The sequence below is a fragment of the Thamnophis elegans genome, chromosome 17, assembly GCF_009769535.1.
Source record: "Thamnophis elegans isolate rThaEle1 chromosome 17, rThaEle1.pri, whole genome shotgun sequence".
Lineage (NCBI taxonomy): Eukaryota > Metazoa > Chordata > Lepidosauria > Squamata > Colubridae > Thamnophis > Thamnophis elegans.
Window position 1 is genome coordinate 9,897,622 of NC_045557.1, and position 22,392 is coordinate 9,920,013.

The window sequence follows — 22,392 nt, forward strand, 5'->3', positions numbered from 1 at the left end:
CCTTTGCTTTCCTGACCCACAATGATGGTCTGTGCGAGGATTTGTTGCATAGTACCCTTTTCGTCAAATGGTGGCTAAATGGAGGCAGATATTAAATGAGGACCACCTATATTTGTTCTCAATGCTTGACTGATTAACCTGGTTACCAAGTTAACTGATTCTGCGACTTCCTGTAATACACTAAGGCTGTAAGTCACCAAACAGGCTGGGTTGTGTGTCTCTCAGAGTTGTGTGTCATCTGTTGAAGCCATCAAGGCCAGGGTTAACCCGGCTTGACCCGGTTTAGCATATTAGATGAATGTAGGGGCCGTGTTCCCATCAGTCATTAAGATGAGGTGGCTTCTAAATCCATTAAAAACTTCAGTTTGTTCAATATGGGTCAGCAGGGGAGTCCCTGCATTGTGGGACTAGCAAAAAGTCAGTCAGCCCCCGCTCCCCCCAGGGATTCAATTTAATTCAAAACAGGCCCAGATTTCATTATATGAAACTGTGTCTTGTTGGTCATTCATGGAAGCACCAAAAAATCAGTTTGCCATAATTCAGAGTGGGAACCATAGCCCTTTGTGGACTTGTGGACTACAACTCCCAGAATTCCTGAGCCAGCATGGCTGGCTCAGGAATTCTGGGAGTTGAAGTCCACAAGTCGTCAAAGGGCCATAGTTCCCCGCCCTTACTTAGACCGGCAGAAAAATGAGCAAAAGAGAAAGAGGATGCACCTCTTTAATGTTGATTGGCTACAAGAGTGCCTCTCTCTAATACCGATTGGCTACAATGGCCGAGCCACCACCCCCTACTGCTTGGCTTCTTGGCCAATAGGGAAGGTTTAGTGATGTCACGAAGCCTTGCCAGTACCTCGCTGGTGCAAAGGCTGATTGGATGTGGAGGCTTGTGGCTGAAGGCGGGGCCTCTGTTTCAAAATGGCGCTTGTTTGTGGGACGAGATTTGAGGGGAGTTAATGGTGGACCTTGCTAAGCATATTATGGCCTGTGGGACCAGCCATAAGAATATGCAGTTTTTACCTCAGCAGGTTGACCGCAGTTGCATTGAAAAACCAATTATTTTAGTCAGGGTTTTTCCGTGGTTTAATCAATAGTTTTGTTTTATAGCAATAGCAATAGCCCTTAGACTTATATACCGCTTCACAGTGCTTTAAGAGCCCTCTCTAAGCGGTTTACGGAGTCAGCCTCTTGCCGCCAGCAATCTGCGTCCTCATTTTACCCACCTTGGAAGGACAGAAGGCTGAATCAACCTTGAGCTGGTCAAGATCGAACTGCTGGCTGTGGGCAGAGTTAGCCTGCAATACTGCATTCTAAACACTGGGAAGGAAGGAAGGAAGGAAGGAAGGAAGGAAGGAAGGAAGGAAGGAAGGAAGGACGGATGCTTAGAATTATATCCCGCTTCCCAGTGTCTCTAAGCAGTTTGCAGAGTCAGCCTCTTGCCCCCCAACAACCTGGCTCCTCATTTTACTGACCATGGAAGCACAGAAGGTCAGTGAGTCAATCTTGAGTCTGGTGAGATTTGAACTGTCAAATGGCAATCAGTCGGCAGTCAGCAGATGTAGCCTGCAGTACTGCACTTTAACCACTGCGCCACCTTGGCTCTTTATTCAGTTTATTCAGGTTTTTCAGTGGAGAATTTCTGCTTCAGTGGGGGTATTCTGCTAGAGACAGACAGACAGACACACAGAGATATGCACACATACTTTGCAGCAATGCAAGCGTTCAGTGCACGTATCCATAGTTTGAGGACCCCTGATTTAGTGCAGTATAAAAAAAGGCAAATAATTTTTCTGCGGACCATCATCATTTTTCCACGGCCCGCCAGTGGTCCACGGACCACCCATTGGTGACCACTGTTCTAATAAAGCACTGCAGTGGAGAGATGGCGGGTGGGCCCCTAGGGAGAGAGAGGAGCTGTGAGGTAAGGAGGCTGTTCACACTTCTCTTCGCAGGCAGAGGTGAGACTCCTAAGGTGACAATCCAGCACCTCGTATGCTGAGATAGTCTATCGGAGTCAGAGGAGTGGGAGACGGAGGGGGGATCCGTGACAGAAGCAACAGCCGCCCAGGATGTGATAGCCATGAAGGCGATCGAACGTTGCAGGGCTTCCAGAGAAAAACTTTTCCACGGATTTGGCAAGGCTCATCCCTGGTCAATGGGATTTCGGTGCCCTGAGCCAGGGGTTCTCAATCCGTGGTCTGTAGATTCGGGGGGGGGGGAGCTGTAATATCATCACAGGGGGTCTGGGAAGGCTTGAAGAAATGTTATGATTGAAACTTTGAGTAAAGTTTTTTTGGAGGAGGGGTCTGTGGCCAACAAAAGCTGTTTAAATAGAATAGAATAGAATTCTGAATAGAATAGAATTTTGAATAGAATAGAAATAGGGATAGGAATAGGGATAAGGATAGAATTGAATAGAATTCTGAATAGAATAGAATAGAATAGAATAGAATTCTGAATAGAATAGAAATAGGGATAGGAATAGGGATAAGGATAGAATTGAATAGAATTCTGAATAGAATAGAATAGAATTCTGAATAGAATAGAAATAGGGATAGGAATATGGATAAAGATAGAATTGAATAGAATTCTGAATAGAATAGAATAGAATTCTGAATAGAATAGAAATAGGAATAGAATAGAATTCTGAAGAGAATAGAATTCTGAATAGAATAGAATTCTGAATTGGATAGAAATAGGGATAGCAATAGGGATAAGGATAGAATTGAATTGAATTGAATTCTGAATAGAATAGAAATAGGGATAGGAATATGGATAAAGATAGAATTGAATAGAATTCTGAATAGAATAGAATAGAATTCTGAATAGAATAGAAATAGGAATAGAATAGAATTCTGAATAGAATAGAATTCTGAATAGAATATAATTCTGAATAGAATAGAATTCTGAATAGAATAGAAATAGGGATAGGAATAGGAATAGGGATAAGGATAGAATAGAATTGAATTGAATTCTGAATAGAATAGAAATAGGGATAGGAATATGGATAAAGATAGAATTGAATAGAATTCTGAATAGAATAGAATAGAATTTTGAATAGAATAGAAATAGGAATAGAATAGAATTCTGAATAGAATAGAATTCTGAATAGAATAGAATTCTGAATAGAATAGAAATAGGGATAGGAATAGGGATAAGGATAGAATTGAATTGAATTGAATTCTGAATAGAGTAGAAATAGGAATAGAATAGAATTCTGAATAGAATAGAATTGAATTGAATTCTTTATTGGCCAAGTGTGATTGCACACAAGGAATTTTTCTTTGGTTCAGATGCTCTCAGTGTACCCTTTATCAGTGGATCAACTAAATAAAATGTCCCTTTTGCTCTTTAGTGAACTTCAGGCAAATAGTTTTTTTCCCCCAGCCAGAATGGGGCAGCCCATGTAGAGTCTGTGTTCTTTTGCCTCTAGGAATCACTTTTCTATTTTTGGTTCAATATTGCTGTAATTGGTCATTTACAGTATTTTGGCAAGGGCAGGCTTTGCCGTTGCATGATTTGAAGGACTTTTTGGAGGAATGCATTTGTATAGGATGCCCCATCCCTGCGGCGTGAAAACCGATGATAATAACACAATGATAAGGCTCCGGTGATGGTAATAATCATAATAATAACGATGATCATGAGGTGAATGCAGTTTGCTTTTGAGGAAGGCGCATGGCGAGCTGCAGGAGATTCTTCTCCTGCAAGGGGAGGAGGGAGGGAGGTTTGGAGCATTAAGCAGAAGCTGGCTCCCAAATTAACAACCCGTGACGAATGGACCAATCTGGGCTTTGCCAAAGAGTTTGGAATTGTAAACTTAACCAAGGGCCTGAGTTTGGAAAACACGCTTAACCTGGTTTGACAATGTGTGTTGTGTGCCCTCAGCCAGAGAGTTGTTGTTGTTAGTTGTGAAGTCGTGTCTATCTCGACCCCATGGACCGCGTTCCTCCAGGCCTTCCTGTCCTCTCCCATCCACACTGCTTCGGTGACTCCATCCAGCCTCCTCCTTCTCTGCCGTCCCCTTCTTCTTCTTTTGCCCTCCATCGTTCCCAGCATGAGGCTCTTCTCCAGGGAGTCCTTCTTCCTTCTCATCAGGTGGCCAAAGTATTTGAGTTTCCTCTTCAGGATCTGGCCTTCTAAAGAGCAGCCAGGTTGGATCTCCTCTAGGACTGACCGGTTGGATGGCCTTGCAGTCCAAGGGACTCAATGCAGGAATCTTCTCCAGCACCAGAGTTCAAAAGCCTCCATTCTTCGGTGCTCAGCCTTCCTTATGGTCCAACCTTCACAGCCATCCATTGCAACTGGGAAAACCATCGCCTTGACTAAACGCACTTTGATTGGCAGGGTGATATCTCTGCTTTTTAGCATGCTGTCTAGATTCACCATCGCTTTCCTCCCCAGGAGCCAGCAAGCTTAAAACCAGAGAGTTTAAAACTTTGCAATACTTGACTGGGATAAGAGAAGAGGGGGAAAATGTATGTATATATTTATATTTAAATAGGGGGGGGGGGCAATCTTCACCTCTGCAGCCTTTCAAAAATATTTGTATATATGTGGCTGGCGAGGTGGGGGGGGAATTGGGTTGCAGAGAACTGAGACTTCAATTCAGACTTTGCAGGTGCGGGTTTTAATTTGATTGGCTAATTAGAAGCCGAATGTTAATTAGCCTCATTAACCAATGAGCTGCAGTAGACAAGGGTTTATAAATAACCCCGCGGTGCAGATCATTTGCATGATGCCGTAGGGCTCACCATTGCCATGGAAACTGACCCCCCCTCCTCCCAGTATTCAAAGGGGAGCCTGGGTGGGTGAGGGTGCTTAGAGCAGCAACTACAAACCCCATAACATCTATCCATCATAGCTCTGGATGAGTGGAACTGTACTCCCAATGCAACTCAAGGTTGCTAAAATGGGACAAACTGCTTTTGGAGGGTTTTTGTAGATGAGGTTCTGCTTTTTGGCCTTCCTTTTCTTTTGCAATCAGCTATGCTATGCTTTTAGCCCCTGGGAGCAGAAAACCAGTAAATAATTGGTTCTAAGCAACTGAAGAGCCCAGTTAACTTCTAGAAAGAAACATGTGATCTATTCTTTACTGGTCAAGTGTGATTGGACCCACAAGGCATTTGTCTTTGGTGCAGATGCTCTCAGTGGACATAAGGAGAATAAAATACATTCATCAAGAATCATAAGATGCAACACTTAGTGAGAGTCATAGGTTACTAATAAGCAATCAAATCATACTAGGAAACAAATAAAACAATATAAATTGTACAGACACAAGCAACATGGTTATAGCCTTAAGGGGAAAGAGATAGGTACTAGAAGAGAGATAGGTACTATCTTGTTTTCCAGAAAATAAGACCTCCCCAAATAATACGCCCAATTGGGCTTTTGAGAACATGCACTAAATTAAGCCCTCCCCAAAAAATAAGCCCTCCCAAAAATATTGCAACACAGCAGCAGCCATGAGGTGACCACACTCGCCGCCCCCTGCACCTCAAAAATAATAAGACCTCCACGAAAATAAGGCTAAGCGCTTATTTCGGGGGTCAAAAGAAAATTTCGGGGAAACACTGTAGGAAGGAAGAGAAGAATAATAGGAATACAGTCTTAGTAGATAATTTGACAGTGTTGTGGGGATTAGTCGTTTAGCAGAGTGATGGCATTCTAGTCCAAGGGTGTCAAACATGATTCCATTGAGGGCCGCATCGGGGTTGTGTTTGACCTCGGGGGCCGGGGCGTGACGTTGCCGGTGGGGGGAGCATATGGCCAGCTTGCCATCACTTGTGTTGGGGGGTCCCTGTGGTGGTCTGAGCACTTTGCCAGCGAAGACAGGATCCAGAGCTTCGATTTCGGCTGCGATGGTTTCCTGCAACCCTCTGCCAGCGAAAACGGAGCTCGTCCCCCCAAGCACCGTTTTCGTTGGCAGAGGCACTGTGGGTCAGTCCCTTGCTATTTCCAGGGCGGCCCTGTGGGCCAGATCTAATCATCCCCCCTCCCTGGGCTGGATCCAGCCTCCCTGGGCCTTGAGTTTGACACCTCTATCTAGTCCTATTGTTGCGGTTGTGGATCAGTGGTGGGTTTCAAATTTTTTTAGAACCTCTTCTGTAGGCGTGGCCTGCTTTGTGGGAGTGGCTTGTTGGCCATGTGACTGGGCAGGAGTGGCTTACTGGCCATGTGACTGGGTGGGAGTGGCTTGCCAGCCATTTGACTGGGTGGGCGTGGCCAAATTGTAAAATGTGGTGAAACTTACTTAACAACGCTCTTGCTTAGCAACCAAAATGTTGGCTCAGAAACTCTGGCATTTGAAGCACGCAAGTCTTAAAGCTGTCAAGTTACAAGACCCTCACACCCCTAACCCTTTAGAAACCCCCCCCCTGGGGTGTTCAAACTTGACAGCTTTAAGACTTGTGGACTTCAACTCCCAGAATTCCTCCCCCAGTCATGTTGGCTCATGAACTCTGGCATTGAAGTGTGCAAGTCTTAATGCTGTCAAGTTACAAGACCCTTGCACTCCTAACCCTTCAGAAAAAAACCCCCTAGGGGTGTTCAAACTTGATAACTTTAAGACTTGTGGACTTCAACTCCCAGAATTCCTCCTCTCGCTCTTCATCTTGATGATGTGTGGACGGGGGGCGGGGAGGGAGCTGGAACTGGTTCTAAACGGCACTGTAGATTTGTGGAACCTCTTCTATAGAAGAGGCTAGAACTGGCAGGAACCCACCTCTGCTGTGGATGATGGGACTTCAAAATACCAGCCGGCTCCAGGTTAAATACAGCAGGTGCTGACAGGGTGGCTGAAAGCTTTCCAAAAAAGGGGAAAAACTCAAATCAGGAAATGGTATTGGGGAGCAGGAGGGGAATCCTCACCTCTTCCGTCAGTGAGAGGGGGGGGCACAAAAGGAAAAGGGAATGCTTTTTTGCAGGGGGATAAACTGGGGGTGCCTTCTCTACCCCGTCCCCCCACCTTTCGCTCCATGGTGGCTTTGCTCTTGCACCTTCTCTCTCTCTCCCTCTCTCTCTCTCTCTCTCTCGTCCCACTCCCTCGCTATAAATAATCAGGCTCTTCGAAAGTAACAAGATGCAGAGGCCCGCTCCCTTCCCGAGCAGCAGGCGTTGCGGGGAGGGCTGGGAAATAAATTGCATCTTTGACAGTCAGTTACAAGGGTAATCATTCCAAAAAAGCAATTTGATGGGGAGGAAATTTGCATCCCATTAGCACACGGAATGGCATGGCATCGGAACAGGCCCAGATCCTGCTCCGGTGGCTGGGGCAGGAGGATGGAAAGCTGGAGAATGTGGACAGTTCCTTCTCCCACACTCAGAGGAGCAGGTTCCTGGGAGGTGGGGTGGTGGAGGGTGGCGGAGGGGGGGGGGGGAGAATCACATTTTAATTTGGGAATCGATATGTTTCTAGTCCTCATGGCTGAAGGGATACTCTTTTCACTCTGTGGGCTGTGCTCGTTACGATCGGCAAAACCCAGAAGAGACGATACGTTCTATGTGTCCCCGTGAGCAAAACACAAAATATACGCGCTTTCTCTTTTTTAAAAAAAAAAATACGATTGAATAACTACTTTCGAACAACAGATCCTCGCTTGGGTACAGAGTAATTCCATTTTCTGTATTTACACAATACAGTGAGTCAGACATTCGCCAAATGGGCTGGGCTGGTATAGGAAGGGAAACTAGAGGGAAAAAAAGATAACAGGAATTAACCTGAACAGTAAACATAACAGAGTTGGAAGGGACCTTGGAGGTCATCTAGTCCAACCCCGTCTCATTCAGGAGACCTGTACTAGGGATTTGAACTGCCAATCTTTCTGAGCCACTGAGCCACCTACTGCAGATAATCCTCGACTTATGTCCACAATTTACGTCCCCAAAATTTCTGTCGCTAAGCAAGACAGTTGTTAAGTGAATTTCTTCCCCCATTTTACAACCCTTCTTGCCACAGTTGTTGCACTTCCAATTGTTAACAGTTGTGAATCTGGCTCCCCCATTGACTTGGCTTTGCCAGAATTTCACAAAAGGGGATCACATGACCCCAGAACCCGAGAACCATCATAAATATGAGTCAGTTGACCATAGGGATGCAGAAATGGTCGTAAGTGTGAAAAAATCCTAAGTTACTTTTTTAGTGCCGTTGTAACTTTAAACGGTCACTAAAAGGACTGTGATACGTCGAAGACCACCTGCACAGTACGTTGTATCAGTGCAACTATAGAAAGTCCTTGACTTACGACCACAATCATGAGTGGAACTTTGTTCGCTAAGCAATGCAGTCAAGCGAGTCACGGGGAATTTTGCAACTGTTTTTTTTTTTGCTGAGTCATTAAGCGAATCACCAGCGCTGTTAAACGAATCTGGCTTTCCCTATTGATCTGTTGGGTTGGGATGGTCGCAAGTGGCAATCATCTTTGACCCCAGAACATCGCAACCGTTGGTAAAGGCAAGTCGATTACCAAGTGCCTGAATCATAAACATGTTAACGGTGGAGTTGCTGCGACGGGCATAGGTGTGAGGATTGATCACAACTCACTTTTTTCAGTACGGTCATACTGTTGTGGCCCGCCACCAGAGTCGGACAGTGAGGAGGTTGGGGATTGATTTGATTTGATTTGATTTAATGAATTTATAGGCCGCCCAATCCCGAAGGACTCCAGGCGGCTTACAGAAGATAAATTTTAAAAAGTAAAGAGTTAAAAACGGAGGAAGAACAGATTAAAAAAAACCCACATCATACACCCAGTCTAATCGGGGCTGGACCTCGGTCATGAGGTCAACAGCCCCAGGCCTGCCGGAATAGCCAGGTTTTGATAGCCTGCCGGAAGGCCATGAGAGTAGGTAGGGTCCGGATCTCTGGGGGTAGTTCATTCCATAGGGTCGGAGCGGCTACAGAGAAGGCCCTCCCCCGGGGAGCCGCCAGCCGACATTGTCTGGCTGACGGCACCTGGAGAAGGCCCACCCTGTGCGATCTTATCAGTCATTGGGAGGTATGTGGCAGAAGATGGTCTCGCAGATATCCGGGTCCTAGGCCATGTAGGGCTTTAGAGGTAATAACCAGCACCTTGAATCGCGCTTGGAGACCGATAGGGAGCCAGTGCAGCTCGCGGAGGATAGGTGTAATGTTGGTGTACCTTGGTACACCCAGTATCGCTCACGCGGCTGCATTCTGGACTAATTGTAGTCTCCGAACACTTTTCTGGGGAACCTGGGCGAGTCCTGGAGTCTGGGGAAGTCTCTGAGGAGGGCTCTGTGTTAGAGGCAGAGAGGGGGCCAGGGCCGTCCGACAGTTATCAGCTGTCTTCGGAGTCAGACATCAGTGAGGCAGAGGAACAGCTGGAGCCTGTTCCCAGTGTGCGCCTGCGCAGTGCTGCCAGACGAAGAGAACAGCTAAAGAACAGGGGTCGACTTGGGAGTAAAGTCGGAGGTGGACAGTGATTGGCCCCTCCCATAGGGAATAAAAGAGGAGCAAAAGGGGAGGGGAGTTTGCAGGGAACAATTCCTTCGTTCGGTCGTTTCAGGAGTGTGAATCTCAAGAGACTCTTTCACTTTCACTCACTTTTCACTTTTAATCTATAAAATAAATATTTGTACAAAACAGAGATGGGTTGCTCCTGGTTTGGTCCAGATCAGACGGCAGTAGCGACAGTGGGAGGCTCCGCCCACTTGCCTGGACTCTTCTGTGCATGCGCAGAAGTGTCGCATGCGCGCACAGGCAAACCAGTAATAAAAAAAAACAATGGAAACCCGCCACTGGTACAAAACCGAGGGAAGATGACACAAATTCCTAAAATTTTGCCCTTCTTTTCTCTGGCCTCATCCACTTGCATTGGGCAACGGCGGGATGGGAGATGTAGTTGAGTAGCTTCTGGAAATCTTTTTCTAGCGACGGGGGACCTGGGTGGACCATGAGCCTAGGTTCAATTTTTTGGGGTGGGGGCTGCAAACAATGGAAGATCCCCAATTGAGGCTGAAGGACACTCCTTTCTGTGTCCCCACCCAAAGACAAGGCTGGCGGTCGTAAACAAACGGATTGAAATATCAGCGCAAGACGTCCATCCTTTTCTCTCTCCCTCCCTTTCACAAATTGTCTCTTTTTTTTCATTCTCTTTCCAGATCTGAGCGTCTGACGATGCGCATTCCAGGCTGAGCCCCGAGCGCACCTGGAGGGCTTTCCCTCCAGTGGGTCTTGAGGAGTTACTGGCGGCAGGGAGCAGCCTTCTCTATTGGGGAGGGTGGAAACTCAGCTCGGCTTGCCCCAGACGGCTCCGGAGGAAGATGCTGTATGCCAGCCTGTGAGAGGCTCCTTCCCTTGTGGGAAGGGGACCGTCCGAAGGACTTCCGTGGCCCTCCCCTACGCAAGCAGAACCTCCCCCCTTCCTCCTGCCGGCCTCACCGGCTCTTTTGTCTAAGGAGCAACCCTTGGACCGGCCTTCCCCCCATGGGATTTTGCTCTCCTCCTGTCTCATGAGGATTTGAGGGCGTCCCCGAGGGGGCCCCCGCTTGACAGTGGGCCTGCCATGGCGAAGTCGGTTTGTTTGCTGGTGCCTCTGGCGTTGCTGGTGGGCTTGGTCCTGGGCCCCGGAGCCGGGGGAGCAGCTTTGGAGTTTGGGGGCATGCCGGGGCAGTGGGCTCGCTATGCCCGGTGGGATGCCAGTTCCTCTGGGGAGCTGAGCTTCAGCATCAAGACCAACGTGTCTCGCGCGCTGGTCTTGTACCTGGATGACGGGGGCAACTGTGACTTCCTGGAACTCTTGATCTTGGAGGGCCGTTTCCGCTTGCGCTTCACCATCTCCTGCGCGGAGCCGGCCAGCCTGCACCTGGAGACCCCCATCAACGACGACCGCTGGCACATGGTGCTCTTGACCCGCAACTACCGGGAGACCATGCTGGTGGTGGACGGCGAAGCCCGGGTAGCCGAAGTCAAATCGAAGCGGCGCGACATGGCGGTGGATAGCGATCTCTTTGTGGGCGGCATCCCGCCGGACGTCCGCTTGTCGGCCCTGACGCTCAGCACGGTCAAGTACGAGATGCCCTTCCGCGGGATGGTGGCCAATCTCAAAGTGGGAGACATGCCCCCCGCCCTCTTGGGTAGCCAGGGCATCCGCAGCGACATGGAATACCTGTGTGCCAAGCAGAATCCCTGCATCAATGGTGGGATTTGTACTGTGGTCAACGGCGAAGTGCAGTGTGATTGCCGCCTCACCGGCTTCCAGGGCAAGTTTTGCAGCGAAGGTAAGAGGGCCAAGTGGGGATTTCCCATCTTTTGATGCTCCAAGATTGAAAATCGCCCCCCCCCCCCCAATGGCAGGAGCTGCTCAAAAGGAATAGATGGGTTTATGGGTTGGCATGTTATGGGACGCAGTGGCTCAGTGGCTAAAACACTGAGAAAAGGTCGGCAGATCAGCGGTTCGAATCCCTAGCGCCATGTAAAGGAGTGAGCTCCCGTTCCTTGTCCCAGCTTCTGCCAACCTAGCAGTTCAAAAACATGAAAAAATGCGAGTAGAAAAATAGGGACCACCTTTGGTGGGAAGGGAACACCGTGCGCCTTCGGCATTTAGTCATGCCGGCCACATGACCACGGAGACGTCTTCGGACAGCGCTGGCTCTTCGGCTTTGAAACAGAGATGAGCAGTGCCCCCTAGAGTCGGGAACGACTAGCACAGATGCGCCAGGTGAACCTTTACCTGTGTCATGAGACCCAGCCTCCTCCTGTCATGCTGGGCCGAGCAGTCGTCACAATCTATTGTTCCCCGTTGGGGTAACAGATGATGTGGTTTGATCAGAGCTAGATGTGGGGTTTAATTCATGAGGAATCCCCATGTTGTATGAACCCAACCACTGAAAGATTGCCCTGTTTAAATGTCTATGGCAGGAGTTCCCCACCGAGGGTGAGAGATGATATTCCAGGGGGTGTGGAAACCTGGGTTCAGATGTTTCAAAATTATAGTGTACATGCATAATTATATGCATATAATTATTTACTTTTGTAAGGGGTGGGAGAATATATCAGAAGCGCTGTGGAGGTGCAGGATATAGAAAAGATTGGGAACCCCTGGTCTATGGAGATTCTCCGTCCTCCAGGTCATGCTTGTCCCAAAGGGGCTTTTTCAAGGGGGAACTGGACTTTCTGCTTTTTTTTCTCTGAAGATGTTTTGCTTCCCATCCAAGAAGCTTCTTCAGTTCTGACTGGATGGTGGAGAATGGAAAGATTTATACTCCTTGCAGACAGCTGGTCATTTGCATCCTTTTAGAGGGTCGTTGAGGCCACTTGGAGGTTTATTTTTGTCTTCTTTAAAGACTTTTCACTTCTCATCCAAGAAGCTTCTTCAGCTCTGGCTGGATGGTGGTGAAGGGAAGGATTGATCCTCCTTGCAGACAGCTGGTCATTTGCATCCTTTTAGAGGGTCATTGAGGCCACTTGGAGATTTATTTGTGACTTCTTTAAAGATGTTTTGCTTCTCCTCCAAGAAGCTTCTTCAGCTCTGGCTGGATGGTGGTGAAGGGAAGGATTGATCCTCCTTGTAGACAGCTGGTCATTTGCATCCTTTTAGAGGGTCATTGAGGCCACTTGGAGGTTTATCAGTGTCCTCAGAGTCCCCTGAGTGGTGCAAATGGGTGTGGAAGGACCCACTTATCTGAGGACACAGCTAAACCTCCAAGTGGCCCCAATGATGCCCTAAATTTAAGAATACAAATGGCCAGCTGTCTGCAAGGGGAATAAATCATTCCACTCCCCTCCGTCCAGTCAGAGCTGAAGAAAAAAACAGAAAGCCTCTTGAAAAAAGCACCTTTGGGTGCAAAGACTCACAGCCTCCCTTTTTCCGTAAAACACCTGGCACATTGTAAAAGATGCTGCTGAACAGAAAGAGGTTTTTAATCATCGTAATCCTGGCTTGGGGTTGGAAGAAGCTTAGCCCCCGTTTCCTTATCTTCCTCAGCTTCTCACCCGTCCACGTTCTGTAACTGGGTGAAAAAAAAAAGGCCCAATTTCTCCATGCTGGGAATGGTTCCCGCGGAGTAGAGGTATGCTCCTGATGTTGCAGCGGAGTGGTGATGTCATTGCTTTGCTTCGAGTGGCGGCAGCGAAGAGCTCCGCTTCAGTTTTTCATCCCTTGGACGGAACGGCATATGCCAGTCCAACTGCAGCTCTCGACGTCTTTCGAATTGGGTTTAATCGTCTGAAAAATGTGTTGCAGGAAAAAAACAAAACTGTTGCTTGCTCGCTTCCAACCTGCCGAGTCCTTTTCTCTCATGCTCCCTGAGTCACAGTACCCTGTTTCCCTGAAAATAAGCCCTCCCCGTATAATAAACCCAATCGGGCTTTTGAGCGCATGCTCAAAAGGGTTTAAATCAGCGGGGGGGGGGGGGAAAGTTGCAGTGGATTGATAAGGTTCACAGCAGAGGTGGGTTCCTACCAGTTTGCACCTATTCGGTAGAACCGGTTCGTCAAATCTACCGAACCGGTTAGAAGAGGTTCCACCAGTGGACCCGGAAAGCAGGCCACACCTACAGAAGAGGTTGCAAACATTTTTTGAAACCCACCACTGGTCCTTGGATATGATTATTCTACACTATCATGCCCATATTTATAAAACTCAGTGCCTCTGTGAAAGGTAAGGATGACTACTGCCTTTGTGGTGCAATCAGAACATTGCGTGTGTTGAAGTTGTTTTAACGCAAACCAAAGATGCCTTTTAAAAAACAAGTTGACATCATATTCTTATGCATGCCAGTGCTGTGTGGGAGGTCATTTAAGGTGGTTCTGACAAGTGTCGTCGGCATCTTCATATCCGGTCACAGGAGCGGCAAGCCACCCCCATCCGGTCACATGGGCGGCAAGCCACTCCCACAAAGGAGGCCACACCCACAGAGTAGGTTCGAACAATTTTTGAAACCCACCACTGGTTCACAGATTGCTCTGGTTTTGTTGGTAGGAAAAGTTGATCAGAGTTATGGGCAGAAACCACAGTTTAGAAACCATAGTTTACAAACCTCCTTCGGGGGATCTAAGATTAGATATACGTTCTTCTCCCACCACCTTTCTTTCACTTTATTTTTTAAAGTTTCTTTTAACAGTTGGGTCATTGTTTTTTAATGGTTGGCTGTAAACCTCCCAGAATCAAATTGAGTGAAAAGGCCAGCCGTATAAATTTGTTAAATAAACAAGGAATGACGGGCATGGTAGTAAATTAAATAACTCATGATGACTTAGCAACAATATGTAAATCACGGTTTGGTTCATATTGCATTCTAAATTTGGACCCCAAATTATTAAGTATTTGGGGTGTCCCAAATACTTTGTATTTTTTTTTAATATGCATTGGTGTAGCTCCTATTCTTGACTCTGCTCTTAGGACTGGGGGGGGGGGGGGGGTTAAGACTGGATGTTGGCCCTTGGCTTATTTTTGCCAGTTTGAAGTCCATTCAATTTTATAATTGTTTCATTTTCATTTTCCCTCCCGCTACTCAAAGTCTTTTGGGAATTGGGTGGTCTGCAAATCGAATAAATAAAAATAAATAAAATGCAGGACCCCAATCAAAAAAAAAAAACCAAAAAAAAAAAAAAAAAACCCAGCCCCCACAGTATTTTAGCTTAATGTGACAGCAAGACAACATGCTAAACCAACAACCTACCCAAATGTCTTGGCTTATTTTAATGTGTTGAATAAACCCTGCTAAGATCTTTCCTGGGCTCCAAGATGGGGACTTTTAAGAAATTAAGAGAGGCTTGCTCCTGGGGAGGAAGGCCATGGCAAACCTAGACAGCCTACTAAAAAGCAGAGACATCACACTGCCAATCAAAAGTGCCTCTGGTCAAGGCTGTGGTTTTCCCAGTTGCAATGGATGGCTGTGAAGGTTGGACCACAAGGAAGGCTGCAGAATGGAGGCCTTTGAACTCTGGTGCTGGAGAAGACTCCTGCATTGAGTCCCTTGGACTGCAAGGACATCCAACCAGTCGGTCTTACAGGAGATCAACCCTGGCTGCTCTTTAGAACACCAGATCCTGGAGAGGAAACTCAAAGGCTTTGGCCACCCAATGAGAAGGAAGAAGGACTCACTGGAGAAGAGCCTCATGCTGGGAACGATGGAGGGCAGAAGAAAAAGAAGGGGACGGCAGAGAAGGAGGTGGCTGGATGGAGTCACCGAAGCAGTTGGTGTGAGCTTCAGTGGAATCCAGAGGATGGTATAGGACAGGAAGGCCTGGAGGAACGTGGTCCATGGGGTTGTGATGGGTCGGACACCACTAACAACTAACAACAACAACAAAAGTCTATCACACCTTGTTTCGTTCTGAAGGGTTTGAAATTGCAGCCCCAGAACCGCTATTGTGTTCTAATCCTGGACTTACCCTTTTATTCCATTTGAAGAATAGAGGTTTTTTTTTCCAACGGTGAGCAGGGGGATTGGCCTCTTTAAATTAAAACGTAACTCGATTGGATTTTAAATTCCAGCTTAAATGAAAACGGTGTTAATTAAATACAGTTAAGATGAAGTAAGCGGCTGCCTTTCTCCCCCACGTGCTCTGCTCGGAGAGCGCTAACCTTGGTTAAGCCTTATAGCACCGCCATCGTGTGACAGCCCAGCTCATTTGGTTAGATGATGATTTACTGGGCTGCGCAACCCCAGGAGAGGAGTTAATTCGGGGACCAAGCTACAGTCAGTTTTTCAGGGCCATTGCAACTTCTGATTGCTAAACCAATGGTTGTAATTCGAGAAGGACCAGCAATGAGAAGAGTAGGTTGCCCTGGTCTTTGAGGGGCTGCCGCAGAGAGGAGGAGGGGGGGTCAAGCTGTTTTCCAAAGGCCCCGAAGGCCAGACAAGGAACAATGGATGGAAACTGAGCAAGGAGAGATTCAACCTGGAAATAAGGAGGAATTTCCTGATAGGGAGAACCATCAACCCATGGGACAGAAGTTGCCTTCGGAGGTTTTGGGAGCTTCATCCCTGGAGGCTTTCAAGAAGAGGCTGGATTGCCCTCTGTTAAAAATGGTGTAGGGTCTTCTGCTTAGGCGGGGGTTGGGGGTTGGACTAGACGTCCTACAAGATCCCTTCCAACTCTGTTAATCTGAATCTATCTAAGATGATCAAAGGCTTCAAGGCTAAAACATACGAAGAACAGTTGCAGGAACTGGGCATGGCCAGTCTAGGAAAGAGAAGAATCAGGGGAGAGACTATAGCCATCTTCCAATATTTGAGGGGCTGCCCCAGAGAGGAGGGGGATCAAACTGTTTTTCAAAGCCCCTGAAGACCGGACAAGGAGGAATGGATGGGAACCAACCAAGGAGAGCTTCAACCTGGAAATAAGGAGGAATTTCCTGACAGTGAGGAATATCAACCCATGGAACAGAAGTTTCCTTCGGAAATTGTGGAAGCTTTCAAGAAGAGACTGGACTGCCACCTGTCAGAAATGGTATAGGGTCTCCTGCTTGGGCAGGGGGGTTGGACTAGATGATCTACAAGGTCCCTTCCAACTCTGTTAATCTGTAACTCAGAAGCTCCTTCTGTAGACGTGAGGCTTAGACTTCATGATTCCTGCTGGCTCTTCTCCCATCAATCTATCGGTGTAACACACTTGCCTTGAGCCCTTCTGACCCAACTTGTCTTCTATCTCCTCTTTTTCTTCAACTGCTGGCAGCAATGTTAGAAACTCCACAGCAATGAGACACTCTCGGTTTACATAACTCCTCCGCCAGCCTTCCCCTCGTCTCGCACCAGACGCCGAATTGTGCCCGTTGACGTCAAGAGCATCCTCTTGGCTTTCTCATTCACACACCGAGACATAACACAACGCCCACAGGAAGGCCCCTTTGGCTAGGGCCCCCACTTGCATGCTACCTATTGTGTGGGGAGGGAGGGAGGGAGGGAGAGAGAGGCTGACCTACAGAAGGCTGGACCAACTGGCCGAGCTGGTGGCCGGAGAGAGGGGGCCATTGGCGACGCTGCTGCTCTTGTGGCATCTCTGGAACTTTGGCTGGCTGACTTCTTGGCGGCTGGGATGATTGACAGCTGGGTGGCTGTTGCCTGGGCTTGTTGCTGTGGAAACGCCAGTCTGGCTGGCTGATGGATTTAGAATAGGATGCATGACGGCATAGGAGGTAGGGGGCATTTTGGGCAACAGGCAGAAGGATTTATAGCAAATGCAACAGCACTTAGATTTATATACCGCTTTGCATTGCTTTACAGCCCTCTCTAAGAGGTTTACAGAGTCACAATCTGGGTCCTCATTTTACTGACCTCATAAGTGTGGAAGGCTGAGTCAATCTTGAGCCGGTCAGGATTGAACTGCTGGCAGTGGGCAGAGTCATCCTGCAGTACAATATACTAACCACTGGGAGGGAGGGAGAAGAGATAGGGAGGAAGGAAGGAAGGAAGGAAGGAAGGAAGGAAGGAAAGAAGGAAGAAAAATAGCAATAGCCCTTGGACTTATATACCACTTCACAGTGCTTTCCAGCCCTCTCTAAGCGGTTTACAGAGTCAGCCTCTTGCCCCCAACCACCCGGGTCCTCATTTTACCCACCTCGGAAGGACAGAAGGCTGAGTCAACCTTATTTATGGAGGAGAAGGATGTCCAGGGTTTTTTTGTTTTTGTTTTTTTGGGATGGCGGTGGACAAAACATTGCTGGCGCTGTCTGCATCAATGGTTCATTTTTTGAATAATGGAGCACCCTGACATATGTCAAATCTACCTGCAAGTTTAACTTCAAATGTCCCAAGAATCTGTTTCACAATCACTCATGGTGAAATTGTAATTACTTTTGCTGTTGTAAGGGATAAGCATTTTTCATGAGTGTTAAACCTGTTTTTTATAGTGTGCTGCATCCAGTTTTGGTCACCACATTATAAAAAAGAGATGTTGAGATTCTAGAAAGAGTGTGGAGAAGAGCAACCAGGATGATGAGGGGTCTGGAGGCTAAAACATAGGAAGAATGGTTGCAGGAACTGGGCATGACTAGTAGAGAGCCGAGGTGGCGCAGTGGTTAGGGTGCAGTACTGCAGGCCACTTCAGCTGACTGTTATCTGCAGTTCAGCGGTTCTAACCTCACCGGCTCAAGGTTGACTCAGCCTTCCATCCTTCCGAGGTGGGTGAAATGAGGACCCAGACTGTGGGGGCAATATGCTGACTCTGTAAACCCCTTAGAGAGGGCTGGAAGCCCTATGAAGCGGTATATAAGTCTAACTGCTATTGCTATTGCTATAGTCTAAGGAAGAGAAGGACCAGGGGAGACAGGAGAGCATCTTCCAATATTTGAGGGGCTGCCCCAGAGAGGAGGAAGGGGTCAAGCTATTCTCCAAAGAACCTTTGAAGACCATAAGGAATAATGGATGGAAACTAATCAAGGAGAGATTCAACCTGGAAATAAGGAGGAATTTCCTGACAGTGAGAACAATCAACCCATGGAACATGGAGTTGCCTTCAGAAGTTCTGGGTGATCCATCACTGGAGCTTTCAAGAAGAGAATGGACTGCCATCTGTCGGAAATGGTATAAGGTCTTCTGCTTGAGCAGAGGGTTGGAGTAGATGACCTACAAGGTCCCTTCCAACTCTCTTATTCTGTATATTCTTACATTTTGAAATATTCTGCTGCCTCCCCAGACACATTGCCCTTGGTGCACATAAATCCTTCGGGGTTGTGTCCACACAGCATGCACACTTAATTAGGTCAGTGAGAGCCTTGGCAGCTGCATTCATGTATGTTAAGCTTAATTAGTTTTAATCTCGGACTTTCTTGCTTGTTTGCTTAACGTGGTGGCTGGCTTACGATTCGGTGGCTGCATTATTCCCACAACATTCTTAGCCAGGTCAACCGAAGTCTTAGTTAGCTGTATTAACAATACAATATACATTAAAGCTTTTTTTAGTCTTAATCGTGTATGGTTTTACGTGGTTTAGTATATTGTGCAAAGGCAGCAGCTTTTGGGCAATTTAATTATTCTGCATTGTGTGCAAATCCAGAAAATTGGGTTAATTCACTAACCAAGTTAAGTATGTTGGGTGAGCCCAGCCAGAGAATAAGAAAGAGGTGCGAAATGAGATGGCAGGGACTCTTAAATGCTTGCCTATCTATGCAGGGAAGCAGTTGGGCTGTAGGATTGCAATGACCCAAGTTTGAATCCTTGCTCAACCATGAGCTTTACTTGCCTGGGTTCACACAATTTGCCGCACAAGACTAAAATGGAGCAGGTATTTTGCGTACTAGCAATGGCAATAGCAGTTAGACTTATATACCGCTTCATAGGGCTTTCAGCCCTCTCTAAGCAGTTTACAGAGTCGGCATATTGCCCCCACAATATGGGTCCTCATTTTACCCACCTTGGAAGGCTGAGTCAACCCTGAGCCGGTGAGATTTGAACCGGTGAGCTGCTGAACTAGCAGTCAGCTGAAGTGGCTGAAGTACTGCACCCTAACCACTGCACCCTAACCACTGCGCCACCTCGGCTCTCACTAGCTAGATACTAGCTAAATACCTGTGCCTCGCGACGAAACTATGTGATGCAGGAGAAATTCGATTCACAATCCATTGGATCAGTGGTGGTCGGTGATTGAAACACATAAGGGAATATCGCTTTCGCCGCCTTGAGTCCAGAAATAGTTCCGTAGGTGGAAGGCGTAGAGGTTTTAGTGAGGCATCGATGTTTAGTACTGTAAGGAGCCCCAGACTGCTCCTGAGTGAAGGAGTGGAACGTTTGCCAGTTTGAACTGAGGTAACGGAATGTGAGGCAACTGGCAGTTGGAACAGAGCTCTTTTCAGGTGGGGAGGGAGAGTAGAACTCCTTAGCATCAGAACATGTTAAATACTGTATAAGAAATACTAATGATCATTTTGAAAAATCCTTTCTTAATGAGCACCTAGAAGCCAATAGGAACATACATGCCAAATTTGAAGTTTGTAGGCTATACGGTTCTGGAGATTTCCAGAATGTGATGAGTGAGTGGTACTTGGCTTTTATATAATATGGATTACATATTGTACAGTCATATCTTGATAGCTCAGCTGTGCTATTTAATGCATTGTGTAAATCTAATCACTGAGTGAACTAGGCACTTTCCTCGTGGCAAAAGGTAAAAGGGGCAGAGAACTGCATATGCCCACCCAAAGCTCTTGGGACGACAGTAAATGTGAATAATGTAAATAACAATGAGGACCAGTATCATGAAAGCAGAAATCATGCTTTGTGATTGAGTGGACCTTTCAAAGTCTTCCATTTCATTTGTTCTCCTTGCAAAAATGTGGACTAGGATTTGGCTGACTCAGTTACTTCGTAATGGCCTGTCCCTTAGTTGCAATACAGGTAGTCCTTGATTTGCAACAGTTCACTTAATGACCATTCAAAGTTACAACAGCATTGGAAAAAACAGCATTGTTCACTCTTACAACCGTTGCAGCATGGGATCAAAATTCAGAAGCTTGGCAACTGGTTCGTACTTATGACCGTTGCCGTGTTCCAAGAGTCACGTGATCCCCTTTGGCGACCTTTTGACCCGCAAAGGCAACGGGGGGAAGCCACGTTCACTTAACAACCCTGTTACTAACTTAACAACTGCAGTGATTCACTTAACAACTGTGGCAAGAAATGTGATGCTCAACTGGGGTTGTAAGATGTGATGAACCAATATATCCATTTTTGCAGGCTTCTCCTTGCCACTCTCAGAAATCCCCTGCAGGATTTCTTACTATCTTGCTTAATTTGTCTCGGTTTAAGGGCAGGTGTGGACAGATTTTTGAACAAAGCCGTGGGCTGCAACAGCCTTCACTTTCTTTTTTAATTCTCTAAGGAAGCTTCTGAGCCCACACAGGGCTGAAGTCATTTTTAGAAACAGAGGATGCCTCGGAATTCATTGGGACAGAGAGTGTCTCTGCTTTCCAGGGTCTTGGAATAATGGGAATGGGATTTGGATCCCTGTTGGATTTTAATTAGCAGAATCTGTTTCACAATCACTCATGGTGTAGCAATAGCGATAGCCCTTAGACTTATATACCGCTTCACGGTGCTTTCCAGCCCTCTCTAAGCAGTTTACAGAGTCAGCCTATCGTCCCCAACAATCTGGGTCCTCATTTTACCCACCTCGGAAGGATGGAAGTCTGAGTCAACCTGGTCAGGATCGAACTGCTGGCAGTGGGCAGAATTATCCTGCAATACTGCATTCTCAACTACTGCGCCACCATGGCTCTTAGGTAGATGTACAGATAGATGGATGGATAAATAGATATAGATAGATAATAAATAGACAGATATAGAGATAGATAGCAATAGCAATAGCACTTATATCCTGCTTCACAGCCCTCTCTAAGCGGTTTACAGAGTTGGCCTCTTGCCCCCCCCCCAATCTGGGTCCTCATTTTACCCACCTCCGAAGGACAGAAGGCTGAGTCAACCTTGAACTGGTGAGATTCAAACTGCTGAACTGCTGGCAGCTGGCAGTCAGTAAAAGTAGCCTGCAGTACTGCATTCTAACCACTGCGCCTCCACAGTTCTAATGTAATGTATTGTAATGACCATTGTTGTTGTAAGGGATAAGCATTTTTCATGTGTATTAAATCTTATTTTTTATAGTGTGCTGCATCCAGTTTTGATCACCACACTGTAAAAAGATGTTGAGAGTCTAGAAGAGCAACCAGGATGATGAGGGGACTGGAGGCCCAAAACATACGATGAATGGTTGCAGGAACTGGGCATGGCTAGTCTAGGGAAGAGAAGGATCAGGGGTGGCATGATAGCAGCCTTCCAATATTTGAGGGGCTGCCCCAAAGAAGAGGGGGTCTCCCTAATGCAATCCTAGGTTGCATTAACAGAGGGATACAATGAAGATCAAGGGAGGTACTAATAACATTCTATAAAGCCTTAGTAAGGCCACACCTGGAATCCTGCATCCAGTTTTGATCACCACACTGTAAAAAGATGTTGAGACTCTAGAAAGAGTGCAGAGAAGAGCAACCAGGATGATGAGGGGACTGGAGACTAAAACGGTTGCAGGAACTGGGCCTGGCTAGTCTAGGGAAGAGAAGGACCAGGGGAGACAGGAGAGCATCTTCCAATATTTGAGGGGCTGCCCCAGAGAAGAGGGAGTCAAAAACTATTCTCCAAAGCACCGGAAGGCCGAAGGAAGAAGGAATGGAAACTGATCAAGGAGAGATTCAACCTAGAAATAAGGAGAGATTCACAGAAGGGAGCCGATTTCGTCCCCGGTTTCCACAACGATTGGACTTGCTATCTTGTTTTTCTCTCCCTGTGCAAGAACCAATTCCCACTTGCTCAGCTGATATCTGAAACTGAAAACCTGGTAGTAAAAGACTGCCTCTCCCCGCCCCAAACCTGTATAAAATAAATAAGGGGATGGGGGAGAAAAAGGGAGGGGGAAAAAAAGGATTCTGGCTATAGG

General features: G+C 47.0%; 1 protein-coding gene across 1 annotated transcript in view; it reads left to right on the forward strand.

Annotated features, from left to right (window-relative positions):
• LOC116520165 (neurexin-2-like) overlaps positions 1 to 22,392 on the forward strand; it is a 275,896-nt gene that overhangs the window by 37,353 nt on the left and 216,151 nt on the right. Inside the window, exon 2 of the mRNA XM_032234316.1 lies at positions 10,125 to 11,243. Coding sequence (XP_032090207.1) covers positions 10,529 to 11,243 — 715 coding nt within the window. The 5' untranslated portion in view covers positions 10,125 to 10,528. The remainder of the gene's footprint in view (positions 1 to 10,124; positions 11,244 to 22,392) is intronic.